The sequence below is a fragment of the Vanessa atalanta genome, chromosome 8 (genome assembly GCF_905147765.1).
Source record: "Vanessa atalanta chromosome 8, ilVanAtal1.2, whole genome shotgun sequence".
NCBI lineage: Eukaryota > Metazoa > Arthropoda > Insecta > Lepidoptera > Nymphalidae > Vanessa > Vanessa atalanta.
In genome coordinates, this window is record NC_061878.1 from 8,352,105 (window position 1) to 8,371,675 (window position 19,571).

Genomic DNA, 19,571 nt, shown 5'->3' on the forward strand with positions numbered 1-19,571 from the left:
TTAATAATATGTCTAAAGTATCATAAACTGTAATCGCTTCTTTAAAGAGTTTAATGTAATGTTATGTTCTACCTTCTTTTAACTTTTAAACCACTCAATGGATTTTGATGTGGTTTTAGCTAATGAAATGACCGATAAACGAAGATGCTTTGTACATATACTTTGAAAACATTTTATACAAAATGGCTGAACTTTGACAATGACTGCCCGGTTAAAGCTGACTAAATCTAAGAAGATTCGTTAAAACAATGTACTACAAAATTCTACGACTCACAAAGGCCTGCAGAAAAATGTGCGATATTATGTATATCAAATGTCTTTGATTTCAATTACGTGCAACAAAAAAAAACAAAGGATTAGAAATTTGAAAATTTAAATCATAAGGCGTGAATAAATGTTTATGTATGTTTACATTAAAATTAATATTTCTCATTTATTTCTCCTCATTCATTTACGCCTACTGTATGTAATATATACCATTATAAAATAAATATACCTACTTAATATTTTAATTCCACTCGAGCGAAGTCATACAACACAAATTATGTACGTATCATTGTGTAATTTATTTTATCCATGTATCGTATGATTTTCTTTAACCTGTGAGATTACTCCGTAATAGCAACGTATCTCGCTTGACAAGTTGACACAATTGACAATATTGATTAATGATAATCACAAGCACAGAGATATTCGTGTATAATGTTTTTGTTTTAATTTATTATTGTAAGTATGGATACTAAAAAATTAATAGATACGGTAAAAGAGTTTCCTGTATTCAAATGATAATTGTGAAATTTTATTGCAGTATTTTCACTCACTCCATCAAAATGGATTTTACTTTGAACGACGAAATAAAAAAGGACATAATAAATAATCTGAATATTAAAATAGGTAACGATATTAACTTAGATAATGTTGCTGAAATACAAAGTGATTTATTGGATAAAAGAAAACATCTTGAAAACTGCGTAAGTAATTGTATATTAATATATTACTGGATCATTTTATTTTATGTCGATTGTCACATATTTTATTAATTATAATTATTTAACTTACATTAGTTACATGCTGCGAGCGATGTTGTCCCAACGAAACTAACTTCTGCTATCAAAAAGGCTGAACTTAACTCAAAGCAAATAGAAAAAATAAGAGAAAAGATGGCAGTGATGGTCGAAAAAGTTGAGACTTATATGACAAAAACGCAACCATTAATGACAGAGCTTGATAAAAGGTTTTCTGCCATACATAGACTGGAGGAAGTATTAGTATATTTCCAGTCATATGCTAGAGTTGAAGAACTAAGGTAATAAAGTAGAAATTATACCACAATATAGTTTAGTCACATATCGTGGTGTAAAATAGTCTTTATAAATACTGCCTTAATTTTAAACATTATTTTGTGAGTATAATTTAACAGAAAGCATAATTTAACTAATATAACTAATATACTAAGGTAACGCAACAGTTTTAGATAAACCTGAGTGATACTTTGTTTTAAAATGCACATGTCATTGTCAACATTTATTATTAAAAAAAAAAAATTCAAATTATGGTACTAGCAAATTAGTCTCATCAAATATAATTCAATTTTAACTCTTTATAATTTTATCAATGGTGGGTCGTTAAGAAAAAAGAAATGTTGGTATTATACAATATAAACAACTTTTTTAATAATAATTTATACTCACAGCAACCAAATGAAACACTGCAAAGATGATGAACAGTTGGTATCACTTTATGGAGAGATTAAGAACATGTGCAATCGCTACCAAAATACTCATTGGAATACATATGTCAAAGAATACACACATTACTGGCATAATGTTTTGAAAGATAACCTCATAAGGTAAATATAGTATTTATGAATTAAAAAATTAACAGATATTGCATATTCTATTATTAACTATATATAGTTAACTATACATAATAAGTGTAACTATATGTTTGTTATATGTTTACTCTTTGTTATAATAATAGTAACATTTATTTTAGTGGAATAATTGTGAGCTTGAAATGTACCAAATAGTCATAAAAAAAAGTGTTTTATTAAAAATAATTGAGTTACTTGTGCAATTCCAAAATTAAGATATTGTAAAATTATTCATAAAATTCCATTATTTTATACCGTGTGTTATGTTATGATAAATAATAAAATTATTATGAATTTATTACATGCAAAGTACATTTCTTTTTTAGAATAAATTAGTGCATTTATTGTGTCAAAATCTATAGAAGTTTTATTTTTAGACATTATGAAGATATACTTAAGACACTGAAATGGCCATTCACCTCAGCTTCAGAACATTCCCAGGTCCCGAAAGAAGTTATGAATAAATTTAGTAATCTTACAAGGTATCTATTTCTGATACGAGAACCAAAAGATATGGTTGTTGAAGCTGTTTCTGGGGATTTCACAAAAGGTGAGGTTATTTGTACCTTTTTATAATTTATAAATTTTAATATCAGTTTTGTTACTGTTTTTCTGATAGTAATTTTTTTTTTTTTTCAATTTAGACCAAGAACCCTGTTTGCCTGTGAAAGTTCTGTTAAAACCTTTAAAAAAAAGATTTACATTCCATTTCACGGGATCACGACAGACAGCCAGAATTGATAGGCCTGAATGGTTCCTCACTCAGACTCTGACATGGATAAAAGATCATCAGAATTTTGTAATTAATAATGTGCAACCCATTGCTGATAAACTAGACATATTGAATGTTAATGCTGTGGTGAGTAATTTCAGATGATAATAGTTAAGGCTGAATATGTTGTTAACTTTTTTAATGTCAACTATTTAATTTATTCTAAAGTTTCGAAGTTGCCAGTTTACAATCCCATGACTCAAAGTATGTTAAGCCATTACTTCTATGATATGTTCCATTAATACAACAATTTATTACATTCTATACATTTATTTACTACTCTATTTAAATGTATGCAAACTTCACTTTAATCATAAAATGTGTTAGCTAAATATTCAATAATAAATTATTTATAACCTAATTTAAAAGATTATATTTTAGGAAGAATTTAATGCAGGGTTGATAGCTCTGGCAGCTGAAAGACTACACACAGTTTTAGCAATTTATCATACACAAAGCTCTAAAGGAGAGATAGTTGATGTGGATGCAGCATTTGCGCATGCTGTGGACGAGACTTTAGGTTTTCACAAAGAATTGATGACTATAACCGACAATGAGATTAACAATGTTTTATCTGTGTTGACCAAAGCCGAAACTTTTGTAAGATGGTTATCTGTTGAAAAGAAATGTAAGTAATATAGTTGAATATGATTTTTTAATGTTTATAGATTTAGTATAAAGAAACTATCTCAATGGTGTAGGAGAAGTTAGTTATAAAAGGCTATTGATTTCGAGGTCCTGGAATCAATACTCAGGTGGGCCAATTAAAGGTTTTTGAATTTTTCTGTTAAGACATTTTTATTGTTTTCAATTCTGTGTCTCGGACAGCACGAAAAACCTTTGGTCATGTGCATGAACTCTCGCGACTGTGGATCGATTGACAGTGCAACTGTGTTTGCACACAGTACACAAACTTGTACACTAGCTGCGCAGAATTATAGTGTAGACTGGTACACATTGGTATACACTGGTATTACCAATGTGAATAAGCTCTTGGCTAGAGTAGGTTAGGACATTATTACTAATGATGATATCACTGACACTTTGAAATGATATGACACTTTTACGAAGCGAAGCACTGGTACAATTATATATGACGAGATGGAGAAGACAATTGAAAATGGATAAGTATACGCTGAGAATTAATGAATGAATGAATGAAAATTTATAATAATGAATCCGAGAATGATAACTTAATTCCATGCAAACACCACAACTGCTTAATAGAGTGAATAACTAATGGTAAAAGTAATTTACAGACGCCCTGGCGAAGATGGACGAGACGCTCGACAGCGAGCAGTGGATCGAGCCGGTGGCGGGCGGCGTGGGCGCGGCGGTGGGCGCGCTGCTGTGGGTGCCGCGCGGCGCCGACTGGTTCGTGTCGCTGCTCAAGACCATCGAGGACCGATACGCCATCCTGCCGCAGCCTGGCCACCGGTGGGTTGCCACTTGGGAATTGATTACTCGGTGGTAGTGCTTTGTGCAAACCTATCTGAGTACATACCAGCCCCTCATTAGATATAACAGCTGACTCAAGAGACATACCATCTTAATTCCCAACGTTGGTGGCTCATTGGTGTGATGTGGGAATGGTTAATATTTCTTACAGTGCCAATGAACACTTACGATCAAAATAAGAAGAGAGGTCCAGGCCAACTGTGAGATATTTACTCTATTTATTGATACTGATTATAATTAAATTTTTACTGTTTGAAGTACTTCAGATTTACTGTGGGAATCAGAAAATATTTGATAAGAGCTTATTTTTAAATTTCAAACTACTGCATTTTTCAATATTAATTATTAAATGTACTTTTTAAAGTTTATCTGCCTCAGTAATAATCATTTTTTTTTCAATACTCAACATTGCAGATTGCAATTCCTAGAGCTCCAATTGGAGTTGATTGAAGAATGGCGTGTACGTCTGACGCAACTGCTAAGTGCAGCTGCCGCCGCGCTGAAGACCGAGTCGTTCCTCGTGACGGGTCTGCATCCTCTGATAGCTATCATCAACACGGCGCACCACACCCGGACCGTGCTCTTACAGTGGGCCCACTGTCTGGTAAGAGTTCTCTTACCTTGATTTCAGAAAAATCAATTTCATCCGTGATATGCTTCAAAATTTCATCTTTAAACTTAAATAACAATAGAATGGAACAAAAAAGATTCCTGCTGCTTGAAAAAAGGATGAGACTTATACGAACTTTTACGGTAGTTTGTCTGCCTTTATTTCTACTGTAACTCTAGTTACCGCCCGTAGCTTCGCCCGCGTCTGAAAGGAGGGCTATTGCAATAGTTAGGAATAAAAAGTAACCTGAGTGCTATTGCAGACTATAATCCATCTATTGACCTACTAAAATTTCGATCCGTTCAGCGGTTCTAGCATAATTTAGTGACAAACAACATCTATCCAAATTTACGCATTTATAACATTAGTAAGAAGCAAGATATTTACAGCATTATCTGCAACTGCACTACTACAGACACCAGTTCCAACACTTCACGCAACAGCAGCACAGGGATGACGAGAGCGAGTCCTCATCCAGTTCAGACGATGATGAAGAAGATACTGATGAGGATAACACAAAACAAGAAGGTAATAATTAAAAAATGGCGATAACAACATTACACGAAAAACATTTCTGCCATTTATGATATTCATAAAAGTAATATTTCTTTTTTATTATACTTTCTAGAAGAAGAAGTTGACGAAAATATGACTTTGAATGATGTGGAGGAACGAGCTAAGAAGTTGGCTCTGAACGAAGTGATTAGAAGGAACTCTATGCTTGAGACGAGTCAGTATGATATCGTAAGTATAAAATAATGTCCTATATTTTATAAACTTGTAACTACCAAATTAATTATATTTAAAATAAAATCAAGCAAGCCAAGTAGTCGTATATGTTGCTTAACATCTGACATCTCACCTTGGTTTGGTTGGCAAAAATAACATTATATCCTTTTGGTAAATGAGTTGTTAGTATCTGTCGCCCAACCAAGCACCGCCCGCGCACATTGGTCCGATCAAATAGCGCGCGCTTCCTGACTTCCCGTTACACACTTCCGTCCCTTTTCACAAAATCAATCCTACCGATTGCTGGAAAGCGAGACACGTAAAAAAACATTTAACAAACTTAAAATAGTTTACCACTAGTACTTAGTGTTGTGGTGTTCTGGTTTGAAGGGTGAGTGAGCCAGTGTAATTAAAGACACAACAAAGATAACATCTTATTTCAAAGATCAATGGCACTGTCACTATGTTAGAACTAAATTATATCTGTGTTGCTACGGGCGATGGCGACCTTTATCTGCTATAAATATTCAAAGTGGGTATTTATAAAAATAGTTTTGAATATGTAATTGTTACAGACTTCACCTATAACTAATCTAGCGGTAGCAGAACCTCTAGTAGACGAAGACTTGGAAGAAGCCGGAGTGTTCGGAGACGCGCCCGCCCTCCTCGCACACCTTAGGGATGCGGGTGTCGCCGCGCTCGCTGAGCACATCCTGCTCGAGTTCAAGGCCACCATCCGACACTACAAGAAGCAAAAGTGAGTGATATGCTATAAGAGGCCAACCTAAGCTATTAAGGTGGCAGTTTAATTGATAGGTTAAATTAAATAATTAATAATTATATTATATATATATATATATATATATATATACGGGATAACATATAATATATTTAAAGAAATCTTGTTAACATTTCTTATTATTCAAACCTATCACACATATCACAAATGCGAAAGTGAATAAAACTGTGTTTGTTACCTCTTCACTCTTAAACGACTGAATCAATTCAAATGAAATTTGGTATGGAGATAGTTTTGAGTCGAGGACGGACATACATAGGCTACTTTTTTAATTCACCCCTCGAGGGGATAACATAAATTCCGCGCGAGCGAAGCCACAGTACCAAATAAATAATTAAATAAATGAAACTGTATAAATTACATTTCATTAGACATTTAATTTAATTAGACATCAACCATCTCCACACCCACCGTCCAAAGTGACCCGTGAAGCGGTCACAGTGGACGGTGGGACTGTGGGGCGGTGGTCAGCGACTGGGTATGCCCGCAGATGGCACGCCATGCTGACGATGGAGGAGCGCGCGCTGTCGGTGTCGGGCGCGCTGTGCGGGCCGCTGGCGGCGCTGTGCGCGCGCGTGGCCAGCGCGCAGCTCGTGCTGGCGCCGCCGCTCGCCGCGCACCTGCGCGCGCACCTCGCCGCGCGCGTCGACGACCACGTCTACGAGGCGAGTGCGACGCCCGCGCCTCTATTTGTTATTATTTGATTAGCGACACCGGATACGAGCTCTCGGTACTCTTTGCCTACCTTAATGTTAACGACGATTATATGTCGCTCGAAGACACAATCGTCGTTGGCGAGCCCCTATCCAATTGAATCATGTCGAGTCCCTTGCATTTAATGTAATAAAATATGGGGGACTTTTGTAGTCGGTCATCGTGGTGAGTTTGTTTCTCGCCCCTAATATGAGGCGCCTTCGAACTCGATTGGTGAAGGTCGAAACAAAAATTATTTGACCCATCACATTGTTAGGTTATAAAAATGCAATTGAAGCAAAAAATAAACTAGGTTATATTTTTAACTTATTCAACTTATCAAACATTTGTTTATTAACACACATTAATAGGAGGTGGTCCTAGAGAGTTGGTTCAACACAGGCGGAAGTCTACAGTTCACTCACGACGTACAGAGAAACCTCGTGCCTGCTTTCGCGCCACCAAATAAAAATGCATCACAACTTAATCTACTACCGAAGTAAGTAGATAATGCTTTGAGACGCATGGTTCAGGTTCGCAAAGTAAATTCTACTGAGAATAACCAGCAAGCAGCTCTTTTCCACGATTGCAATCCATGTATTCGTTTGCCATTCCTTTATAAATTAAAAAAATATATTTATTCCCACTAGGCTCAACGATGCATGCAAACTCCTCAATATGGATTACGGTGACGCACGTCGTATTCGCACTGAAATAGTTAAGCAGCCAGACGAAGCAGTGATATCACTCAACGACCAAGGCATCATGCACATACCACCAAACGAAGCCCTACGTATCCTCAACCAGAGGACGGATCTCTGCAATACCAGCTCACCGTCATCCGTCATGGATTTGTTTTGACGATACGAAAGGGGAGGCGTGCGTGTACATCACTAGATGTACAAGCCCCGGAGAAGATTGTAGAGGAAACTGTTTAGGTAACCTTTCAATATTATTTGAAAACTGTGACCGACATGCGTACTCCATCGAAATGTAAGGATGAATTATGGAAATAAAAAAAAAATGGTGTTACTTAAAAAAAAAATTTATTTGTGTGCAATGCATACACATTCTATCTATGGTATTCTTTATGGGTTCGTAATAACTTCATATCATCATACTGTTTCATAATATCTTCAACGGTTACCGAAGGAGCTTTATATGCAATCTTATTTACACTTATATTTTGTGTGTATTATAGTTATGTAAATTAAATATATAATATATAGGATGTTTTTAAATCATTTGTTATAATTGGTTGCTACAGTGTTTAACTAAGATTTGAGAAGTGTTCACGAGCACAGAACTTGAAATGTATGCCTCAATGTAAATTGTTAGATAAATATTTTGTAAATGAATACTATAATTATATCTTATTTATTTGATGAATTGTTAAACTGTATTCTATTCCAACCACAGAAGGAGTCAAGATAAAAAACAGCTTTAACATTGAATTGAAGCTATATCATTGGTCAAGCTCTAGTATAATCTATGGTATTCATTATTTGTTTGGGAAAAATTGTCATTTTGAACGTCAGTAAAGCTTTGGAATTTTGGAAGTAAAATGAATGTAATATAAAAATGTGGAACTATATATAAAAAAAGGGTGTAAGTAATTATGTGGAAAGTGTTGAATCATAAATAATGATATACTGATCAAGATTTTTTGGTGTATAATGTAGCAGAGATATAGATAGATAGCAAATCGCAGGATATTTAAATCTAAGGTTTGTTTATATGTATACCTTGTATTGGAATAGCGAGTTTATTAATATCAATGTTTCAACATCAAATATTACTTTTCTCTAGTTTAAAATTACTATTCCTTATTATTTTATATTTTATAAATATATGCCATCTAAATAAGATTAAATTAATAATCATTGTATTTGTAACGATGTATATTATGTCTTAAAAGGATACAAATATGTTTAATTTGTTTCACCAAATTAATAACCTCTAAAAACATGAATTTTCTGTTACGTAATTACACCCCCTGTAAAAAGTCATGATTTGTTTGTGAAAATTTTCATAGACTTTTTTTTTATTTGTTATTCTTTAATTATTATCCAGGCAGTATGCCTGGCAATAAAAATGTAGGCACATTAAAAAATAAAATTATAAGTAACATATAACAACGGTACGAACAGTGTATCTGTGGAGACACAATAAAAAAATATTTTCTTTATAGATTTATGTATTTGGTGATTTGTGTTTGATTTATTTTTAGTTTTATTTTCTCTTTGTTACGTCGACGGACGATAAACGTTCTTTTTTATTTATTTTATAAAGGTTTTTTTTCAAATACAATTTATATTTATACACAAAGGAAATTATTCAATGAAAACCAAACTCAATATTATTTGTCATTTTTATTTAACAATTAATATTAATATTGTTATTGTACAAAAGAGTAACCTAATATCTCAGATATACTCATAAATAGCTTGCATGACAGACTTATAACGATTTAGTATTAAAATTATTATATTCACACATAAAGATCTATCGAATGGCACAATTGCACATTGTCAAACTTTAACCAATACTTAACCATAGTCTGTTCACAGCCTTTCATCTAATTTCCACAATAAAATTCTAAGTGAACAAAATATTTAAGATTCGATCGTGCCCTTTCGTAACAGCTAAATAAATATAGGTAAACATTATTATTTTTCACTCAGATTTCTAGAAATTTCTAGATTTGCGCTGGGATATATACCAGCATAACTTGACTTCGAAATGCAAATTTAATTTGTACGTCGTGACTAAAAACTAGTGTAGTTATCGTTTTTTTCTTTTTCTTATGGCAACATTTATTTAATAAATGGTCTTGCTTTTTTTTTATGAATTAATTTTTGTTGTCAGTGTCGTAATATAAAAATATTTATCTTTTAAACAGTTTTTGATTGGACACCTAACCATATAAATGTATCAAGGCACGTTTAGTCACGATCTTGTCAATGAAGATTTGTGTAATTATCTTCCAACCACCAACAATACTTCTTTAAGTCGTTACTTAATAACTAAGGTTAATCCACTGTTCCAATTTAACATGACTTATGATCAAGAATGGATTGAATAAAGTCGCTTTGGATGATAATAGATATCACCAATTCTTTAAAAGAAATCGAATAATTTTTAGATGAAGAAATCAGTTGTAAGTTGTATATTAACTTAATACATAACGTAATAACTTATTATATAATGTTCTCATAACCAATACATCCAATCATATCAATAGTTTCAACTATATCTAATATTCTAATATTATCACAAAGCACAGGCTGTGGATAAAGGAAACGCCAATATCAAAATTATTTAAGTTTTGTACTTCATTTGGCACGTCAATTTTTTTTCCTACGTTTGGAAATCTTCGACTCGTTCTACCAATTTTTTTTAATACTTTTGACAAGACAGTTTTCTTCGTTAACTTTTTTAAAGGAAGAGTTGATCTAATCGATTGTACTTCCATTGACATTTTGAATCGATTCAATATCGACATGATCAATAGCCTCTACCATCGATCGTTTCACGACCAATCGTCAACCCTGTTTTTCCAATAATGGCATCTGGATCGACATTATATATACTTTACAATTTTACTTCACTGTTTGTTGATTGGTTTGTTGCTGCTTCAACTTCTTGTTTTTTCGCGTCTTGGGATGATGATGAGTTCCACCACTGCTCGTCCCCAGAGGCCCAAGCAACAAACACCAAGTTTGTCACGATAAAGACCGCAAGCGTTATCCAAAATACCAATCGCCACTGAGTTAAGGTGCTCTGCAAAAATATTCACAATTAGTTTCAACAACATCAACAGTATTATTATGAAAGTATTTTTAAAATATCTGATCAAAAGAGAAAATTGCATCCAGTTTAATCTAAAACAGTTAAAAGCTTGGAGTAGGAGTAATATTTGAAGAAAAAATAAAGAATTTGTGCAAGATCTGTTACTTACATCAGGTGTTAATAGTCCCACTAAATATGGTGCGATGATACCAGTTATGGCTCCAATACCATTAACGATAGCCATGATAGTTCCCGCGTAGTTACTGCTCAAGTCTAATGCATTAACTTTCATTCCTGGATAGAAGGCACCCATGAGACCCATAGATGCCGTGAAAAGTATCACCACAGTTTCGGTATTGCATCCAGAGTACGAGGCTAAGATCATGCATATACCTGGACCGACGGAAGCTGAAATAAAAATGATAGATTATATATTTGTAAATAAGATTCAATAATAAATGCCTATAAACAATGTTAGAACTTAAAACTATTTTCCTGGTGTATCACAATTAAATAACAAAATCATTTGAATTATAGTTTAATTGAAGACTTAAATTGAATTGCTTTTATGTAAGCATTGATTGGTTTTGAATGTCCGTTATATTATGGGTTACTGTGTCAAAATTCGTCATACGAATTTACAAATTCGGTATTTCCAAAACGATTACCTAATTGTAACCTGCTTTAGATCCATGTACGATCTTTTAATATCTGAGTATAACACGAGTATCTTGCAATACCAAACCACATTTCACTTTTGCTGCATGTAATCAACGTGCATTCTAATTATCGACCTTGCAGTGTCAATTAGCTCAATCTGCCGGAACACATCACAATACGCCAACTTAAGTATTATGACACGCTTTCTCAAGCGACAACGATTAGTATTCTTCGTGCCCTCGCGGATCTTAATTATATACTGCGAAGTATATGCAAAGCTTTGCTAATGCTTAAATAATCCATTCGAATTGAGATGTGATGTTTAATCAATAAACCGGATCTTTCGACACTATTATTGAATACACTAACATAAATTTATGCTATTTATACAATTTTTGATACAAAATTTTTACACTATTGATTCCGAATGAACGGCTTACAAATTCGGAAGAGTCATGAGCAAATGGGCCACCTGATGGTATGAGTGATTAATATAATGGCGTAAAACAACCGGCAAAGGGAATTCAGGAATCTATAGATTGCGAAAGCGTTATTTATGAGTTCGGTGAAGTTCAGACCGTAACCCCATCTACCATTCAAAGTCAGGCTCAGTGATATAATCAGGGCTTTCACTTTAAACACCGCACCTCTGACTACGAGGCATGGCCAAGGCTAAATCGAATCTACAACCAATAGGATTTTCTTGCCTTTTAGTGTTTAATTTGAGTAAGAAGATATAGCGTCATTTTTCCATATTTATTAATACATAATAATATTATATTATCATACGCGTGAAAATTACTGTCCTTATATCAGACGATATTATATAGGATTGATTATATTTATTGGGATGGAAATAGATTTTTCTTCTATTTTGGAAAATTAAAGTATTTTTGTGTAACAAATCTATTTTATATGACAACAATAAAAAGAGCAACTGTATAAATAGTTTTCCTTACCTATAGTTGTAAAGGTCTTTCTTGCGTTTGTCACCGTCAGCCATTGTCGTTTAACTATTTTGTCGCACATCCATCCGAATAAAATCGAACTAATCCACATAACCGCGTACGGCAGAGCGGCGAGCGTTCCGGTCCGGTGAATATCGAATTTTAATACTCCAGTCATGTACTTTGGAAGATCTGTCACCATTGTGAAATATCCGTAGTCGTGGCCGATCTGCGACAAAACAAATATTTACCTCAATGTGGTAAAATTTCCACGGATATTTTATTGCTCAAATAAATTTGATTCAAGGAATCGTGTCTATAAATAGATGTAGCATTGATTATTTGTTCGAGGTCCAAGAGGCGTTATTTATTGACAGCGTTCATGGTTGAATACACAAATATAACTAAAATAACTGAAATTGAATTTCCTTATCTTTTTAGCATCAGTTCGTGTATTGTCAGCTTAAAAAATATTTCAATAAAGTCGATAGATGAAATTATCAATGATAAATGTACACCAAAATAAACTTAAGGCTATTTATGATCCGCAATTATTTTGAAATTTTATTTAATACGCTTTTATTTTATTCCTTGATATACGATATAATATAATTAAATTGCATGGATCATTATAATTTTACGCATTTGCTATATTAACGCTAAGTATTGATATATATTTAAGTATTTTTTTATCTTTTAACATATACATGTTATACAGAATCGTCTAAAAAGGCTATGTCATAGAAATATTTTCATTAAAATTATATTAATTTCTCGATCAACAAATAGTTTGAAATAGTATTGCATCATAATTTTAAACAAGAAAACCTACGTTGTTAAAGTAAGTATATATGAAACATACCTGTGCACAAACCAGAGCCCAGAGCGGGACGGACATGAAAATGGGTTTCCAAGGAATTGCAGAAGGTTGAGTGTTCTGATGCCTGCCTAGAGCTTCTTCGAGATATTTTTTTTCTTTGTCAGAAATGTAAGGGTGCGATTCTGGGTCGTTATAGCATAATAGTGCCTGAAATAACAATAAAAAAGGTTATTTTTATTTCCCAAGAACTTGCATTTCATTTCATTAAAAAAATATATATATTATCAAAAACCTACCCATAAAATGAACCAGAGTATACCAATGCTACCGAAAAGATAAAAAACTGATTGCCATTCGCCGGTCTCTTTGATGACCAATCCTGAGAAATATGTTCCTGCAATGTTGCCGATTTGCGCTCCGCCAAATACCAATGAACCCATTCGTCCTCTCTCAGAGACCGGGGCCCATCGAGCTAACATCGCGTTTAACGCTGGAAATGTTGTACCCTAAAAGGCAATGTTTATAAAAAATATAAATTTCAGGTAATGACGTATTTTTATTTCAAAGAGAGATCTTTTATAAATGTTAATAATTATGTACCTCGCCAAGTCCCTCTAGAACCCTTAAAATAATAAGCCCTGTAGCGCCTCCCATGTTCACTGCCCAAGGAGTTAGCAACGTGAATACAGCTGTACTCAGAACACCAAAGCCGAGTGAGTATTTTCCGCCGAACCTCTCAGCGAGCATACCTCCAGGTAAGTGTGTTACTATATACCCGTAATAGAAGGCACTGAGGATAATGCCTTGAGTCTCCTCATCCCAGTTGTATCCGCTTATTTCCTGAAAGATAATAATTCCCTATAAAGTGACGCAAACATTAACGTAACGTAACATATCTAGTTTTTAATGTTCCAACACCAAGTTAACATAAAAACGAATTTTAATGTACCTATTCTTTCAAATTAAAAAAAAGATATACTTATAAACGAATAAATCAATTGAAATTCAATGGTAAGCCATTTAATAGTTATTAGGTATTCTAATTTTCCAATCTTAATACTTGTAATTATTTCCACTGTTTTTATTTTTTAAATTTGAAAACTTAATCAAAACTCAGTCAGAAGCGTAAAAGATCGTTGTTAATTTAGCGGTTTTGAAATTAATTACTTTGTAATGGAAGATCGAGTTAGCAATGTTCGTTTTAGTTACCTACGTTAAGGATTAGTCACATTCGAGCTTAGTGGGCCATGGTCTAACCGTGGCTTCCATTTTTGAATCATATTATTATTAATCAAGCGTAAGCTTTCCTTTAAACATCGATTTCTAATATAATCTAATTTAAGTATGGTAAAGTTAAATGATTTATTAATAATAATATAAGTTCTCGCCAAATTTGATACGTATTTGTCCGCTTCCATGTAAATACGTAACGTGTCACCGAATTTTAATATGTTGCTTGATTATTTTCTAGAGACTCCATCAATATAATTGACATTCACAACAAATATGTATCATCTCCCGAGGGCTGTCAAAAATTGTGAATTAATGAAATAATTTTAATCGTAAATTTGCAGAAAGACAAATATTACTAAATTACATTTTGTTCACACACGAATTTGTATCACCGCTTCCTAGTTAATATTGACGGTTGAAAGGATCTAAGAAAAAATACATTTATAGGTCATATAGCTCACACGTTAAGGAACATCCAAACTGGATAACGACTTTTAATGTACCAACATTCCAGCGGACCGTGGGATAAATACTCATTTCGAGTTTAAATATAAACATAAAGTTCTACTTTAAATTGAACGATTAAAATAGTCATTATTATAGAATAAGTTTTGTATTATAATCTTACAGATTACTCCTTTAACCCTTATATACGAGACAAAAAAGATGAATTATATATGATGATAGATAGATAATTCGAGTATTTTATGCCTTTTTGTGTCTTGGAAATCGCTTTGATTTTCTTGACACGTCATCTACTCTAAGCACTTCCATATATATATATACAACAAACGGTACTTCATATGCCAAAAACCATCGAGTCTATTAGACAACAGCGGGATAGATAAAAATGCAATTTGAATCGAGTCTTTCGTCAATCTTTGATCAATTAACAAAAGAAATTGATACTTATATAATTACGAAGTATTTTAGTGTATTCTACAAAATAATTTTCAATCGATATGTTAATTGACTAAGAATCCAAATTGTGCCAAATAAATCAGAGCTTGAAAGCGGTTAAGGTATAAAGGTTACGTTATCGGTATGAAATTACGGTACCGCTTTGATTTAAAGGTAAAGCCAAAACGGTTAAGAATTACGATTAATCTACCGGTATAAATAAACGGTACCTTTATTTTTTTACGGTATCGTTATAGTTTTAATTTACCAGTACCTAACAAAAAATATTTCGGTACCGAAAAAATCGCAGGGATGAATGCGACGTTGCCGATCAGTCGGCAACTGAACAGCAACGTCGCTTTCATTTACTTACTTGTTGTGACTTGAAAGACAGTAGACAGTATTTCAGTATTCACTCACTAATCTCGCAATTGGCATTACCACGTTCTACGACTCTTTGTTTTATTATTGTTTACGCACTTATTTACACACCTATTAGCAATTTTTTCGATTGTTAAATACATTATAAACGCATAAGTAATGGGAAGAAAACGCAAAAACGCTGTGTACTCATTCTTTTCATATGATAAAGATTCAAAATCTTCTACTTGTTTAGTGCCTGGTTGTAAATCAACTGTCAAGGTTAGTATCTATAAACTTTCATTCTACGCTTACGTCGTAGAATTTTTTTTCACAGGTAGATCTGCTGGTAGATTTTTAATTTAGGATTATAGTATTAAGGTTATATCGGAATAGGTATATTTCCTTTTTTATTAAAATTGTGACATATTTAAATAGTGTTGATGGCTGAGAAATGTCATCATCCAATGAATGAAATCAAAAGCATAGAACCGCATAAAAGAACTAGAACACCGATCATGTAGGTACACTTGAATTTAAATGGTGGAAAATGTAATCTCACTTCTTTACATATAGAATAGAAAATGAGAGAAAAATAAATGTATTGTAGTGTGAGTAACTTAAATGAATTAGGAAATAGGTAAGTATTGTTTTATCTCATTTTTCGCTTAACCATGTATTTATTTTAGTTACTTGACCTTAATAGGTCAAGTAACTAAAATACTCAGTTGACAGGTTTTAAATTTTAAAACATAAACTCGGTATTCATAAATAATTTACTCGGTGGAAGGGGTTTGTGCAAGCTCCTTTAGGTAGGTACTACCCACTCATCAGATCTTCGATACCGCAAAACAGCAGTACTTTGTATTGTTGTGTTCCGATTTGAAGGGTGAGTTGGCCAGTGTAATTACAGGCACAAGGGACATAACATCTTAATTCCCAAAGTTGGTGGCACATTGGCGATGTAAGTGATGGTCAACATTTCTTATAATTTCATTGTATATGGGCGTTGGTGACCAATTACCATCATGGTGGTGACCCATATGCTCGTCCGCCTATCTATACAATAAAAAAAAATGTTACACTCGTATATATCGTTGTATATGTACGTATCGTATATATCGTTCATATAATGTGTCATGTTCAAGATAAGTTATATGATATTTAACAATATATAAACCTTTGCATAAAAAATTTCTAATGGTACCTAATATTTTTTTATTCAGGGTGAACATGGAACAAATCTACTTTATCACTTGTCATCCAATCATCCCGATGAGTACAAAATAGTGAGCGATCGAAACAAATTAAACAAAAGCGATGAACTTGCACAGACAGCTGATGAGAATGATTTGAACGTTTCAAATAAAAGTGATTATACAGTAAATAGCACAAGATCTGAAAAAAATAGTTCTTCAAAAGTGGCTTATTTACAAACGCAGTGTGTAAACTTAGTAACAGTACACGGAAGACCATTTTTATTGATGGATGATGTAGCATTTAGAAATATTATAGCAATGACTACCATTAGCCCGAGAGAATCCCAATCTTTAAATTCACACTCTATAAGAAAATTAATTACTGAGGCAGCTGAAAAAGTGCGAAAAGAAATAAGTAAAGATATTAAAGGTAGACTAGTTTCTTTAAAAATCGATAGCGCTACCCGACTAGATAGGACATTTTTCGCCGTCAATGTCCAATATATTGAAAATTCGTCAATTATAATTAAAACTTTAGGTGTGACGGAGATGTGGGACAATAGTACTTCGGAATATTTACGGGAAAAGTTATTGTACATACTGAGGAAATACGAAATAAATGTGAAGCAAATTTATACGATTACATCAGATAACGGTGCAAATATGTTGAAATTGTCCCGGTTGATTAATGACCTTTTAGTTTTAAGAGAAGATGGAGAAGACGATTTAAGTGACGATGACTCTGACTCTGATTTTGAATACAATGACCGATTACTGGAGGTGACTTTCCAATCTGATGATGATGTACAATATGCAATTACATCAGTTCGGTGCGCAGCACACTCACTGCAGCTAGCAGTTCAAGATGCCCTGAGAGAAGATGAATCGATACACACGATTGAACAAGCGCGAACAATTGTCAGAAAACTCCGAACGCCTACTATGAGAAATCTGATAAAATCGGCGAAAAAAAATAAACCAATCTTAGATAATAACACGCGATGGCATTCAACATTTGACATGTTAGAGCGTTTGAAAAGTTTAAGGGATTGTTGCTCTGAAAACCCTGGTGAACCGTTATATTTGTCGAACAACTTTTGGGACACAATTGATGATTTATTAAGTTCTCTGAGACCTGCCAAAATATGCACAAAAATGTTACAAGAAAAACAGCTTACTTTAAGTGATTTTTTTTACTACTGGACAAGATGTTACTTAGATACATCACACGTGCATATCCCTCTTGCACAACAGATTTGTGTATTTATGAAACACCGACAAAACAATTTAATGACCAATGCTGCTTTTGTTAGTGCATTGTATTTAGATCCTGGATTCCAAGTGGTTTTATCGTTTGAGGAGGAAACTCTGGCTGTTCAACATTTAAACGCCACTTGGCTACAGATTTTAAAAATACAGGCAAACAATATTATTCCTCAGCAAGAAAATGATGAAGACCCCAACCGGCCAACTTCTTCTTCGGCTGTTCCAGAAATACCAGATGAAATGGAAATGATGTTGGCACTAACCGAAAGAGCGAGGAGACCTCAACAACGGGCCCGTTATATTAACACACGTGCTGATATTTCAACTATATTACAAAATTTTTCAAATCATCCCCGTCTACCGTCAAAAGAAAATATATTATCATTTTGGGACAAGAAAGCTCTGTTGGAGCCTCAATTATACCGTTTAGCCAAAGTGGTGTTTGCTGTGCCAGCCACGCAAGTGAGTGTGGAGCGTCTGTTTTCGTCCTTGAAATATGTGATAAATAATTTGCGCTACTCTTTAAATGAAAATATTGTTGATGACATTTTAGTTATAAGAAATAATAAATAACTTAAGTGTGGATAACTAACCTAAAATAATAAATAATCTAAGTGTGGAGTTCTTAATAATATTAATGTACCAATAGCTCTACATGAATATTGTTCAGAAGTAAAATTTACGTAAAGGATATAGGAGACAGGTTGAATTATTTTATACTACATACTCCGTGAACTTTGTGTTTTGCGTTACAATTACTAACTTTAATCTTTTTTTTATAAATATTTTTTTTTAAACCAGCATCTTTAATTTATTTACACAGTGATTTAGTGTATACCATAAAACATTTGCCTTTTCCTATTGGTGCCACCCACTTGGTACCCACTCACTCATCATATATTCTACCGCCAAAAAGCAATACTTAGTATTGTTGTGTTTCTGTTTGAAGGGTGAGTGAGTCAGTAGTGTGCCAAGGTTTGTGGCGCATTGGTAACATGATTGGGTGGTGACCACTTGCCATCAGGTGGCTTATTTGCTACTCCGCTTACCTATACGACCTAAACAAAGAAAAAAAAGAAATAAAACATTATTTTAGGAAACAAAATTACTTACATTGGATCAACATAGAAATAAATAAAAATTAACAAAATATAAAATTAACAGATAATTAAGCGTGTCGAAGTGAAGAGCGAGTTAATACGTTTGCAATATTATTTTGTTTATAAGATGTTTGTCTTAATAATTTTGTAAAGGACGTCGTTAGACAGGGAAAGTGATTACAAACAAAAAGTGTGCTATGAAAGAACGACCTGTAATATATTTTCTAAATTAAGTGAATTTGACAATGACAAAAGATGGAGCGTAGGTAAAATTCAAAATTAAGAATCACGCAGTTCAGAGTCTGCTAAAGGAACTTCCTTAGAGTGTTTTCCTTCTAAGGAATGTAGAAACATTAAGAT

The 19,571-nt window shown here is 33.4% G+C and overlaps 2 protein-coding genes across 3 annotated transcripts in view; one reads left to right on the top strand and one right to left on the bottom strand.

Moving 5' to 3' along the window:
- Positions 1-632: 632 nt before the first annotated feature.
- LOC125065569 (RAD50-interacting protein 1) lies at positions 633-7,968 on the top strand. Its single transcript, XM_047673249.1, has 15 exons — positions 633-726; positions 809-971; positions 1,065-1,306; positions 1,694-1,849; positions 2,251-2,423; positions 2,518-2,732; positions 3,027-3,273; positions 3,905-4,082; positions 4,518-4,707; positions 5,103-5,241; positions 5,342-5,457; positions 6,018-6,199; positions 6,732-6,906; positions 7,306-7,433; positions 7,585-7,968. The coding sequence occupies exons 2-15, from the start codon at positions 831-833 to the stop codon at positions 7,793-7,795; spliced, it is 2,493 nt and encodes an 830-aa protein (XP_047529205.1). The 5' UTR covers positions 633-726; positions 809-830; the 3' UTR covers positions 7,796-7,968.
- Positions 7,969-9,293: 1,325 nt separating this feature from the next.
- LOC125065570 (putative inorganic phosphate cotransporter) overlaps positions 9,294-19,571 on the bottom strand; it is a 47,596-nt gene continuing 37,318 nt past the window's right edge. For both annotated transcript variants that reach the window (XM_047673251.1, XM_047673252.1), the window contains exons 3-8: positions 13,754-13,993; positions 13,450-13,659; positions 13,196-13,360; positions 12,346-12,562; positions 10,896-11,134; positions 9,294-10,717 (exon numbers count right to left, since the gene is read on the bottom strand). In XM_047673251.1, the coding sequence (XP_047529207.1) occupies positions 10,529-10,717; positions 10,896-11,134; positions 12,346-12,562; positions 13,196-13,360; positions 13,450-13,659; positions 13,754-13,993 (1,260 nt within the window). In that variant the 3' untranslated portion in view covers positions 9,294-10,528. The remainder of the gene's footprint in view (positions 10,718-10,895; positions 11,135-12,345; positions 12,563-13,195; positions 13,361-13,449; positions 13,660-13,753; positions 13,994-19,571) is intronic.

Excerpts from the sequence above, each read along its gene's own strand:
- LOC125065569 (XM_047673249.1), top strand. The coding sequence starts at position 831 with ATGGATTTTACTTTGAACGACGAAATAAAAAAGGACATAATAAATAAT. Across the intron at positions 2,733-3,026 it reads TATTGAATGTTAATGCTGTG|GAAGAATTTAATGCAGGGTT; the intron begins GTGAGTAATTTC and ends ATTATATTTTAG. Across the intron at positions 4,708-5,102 it reads TACAGTGGGCCCACTGTCTG|CATTATCTGCAACTGCACTA; the intron begins GTAAGAGTTCTC and ends AGATATTTACAG.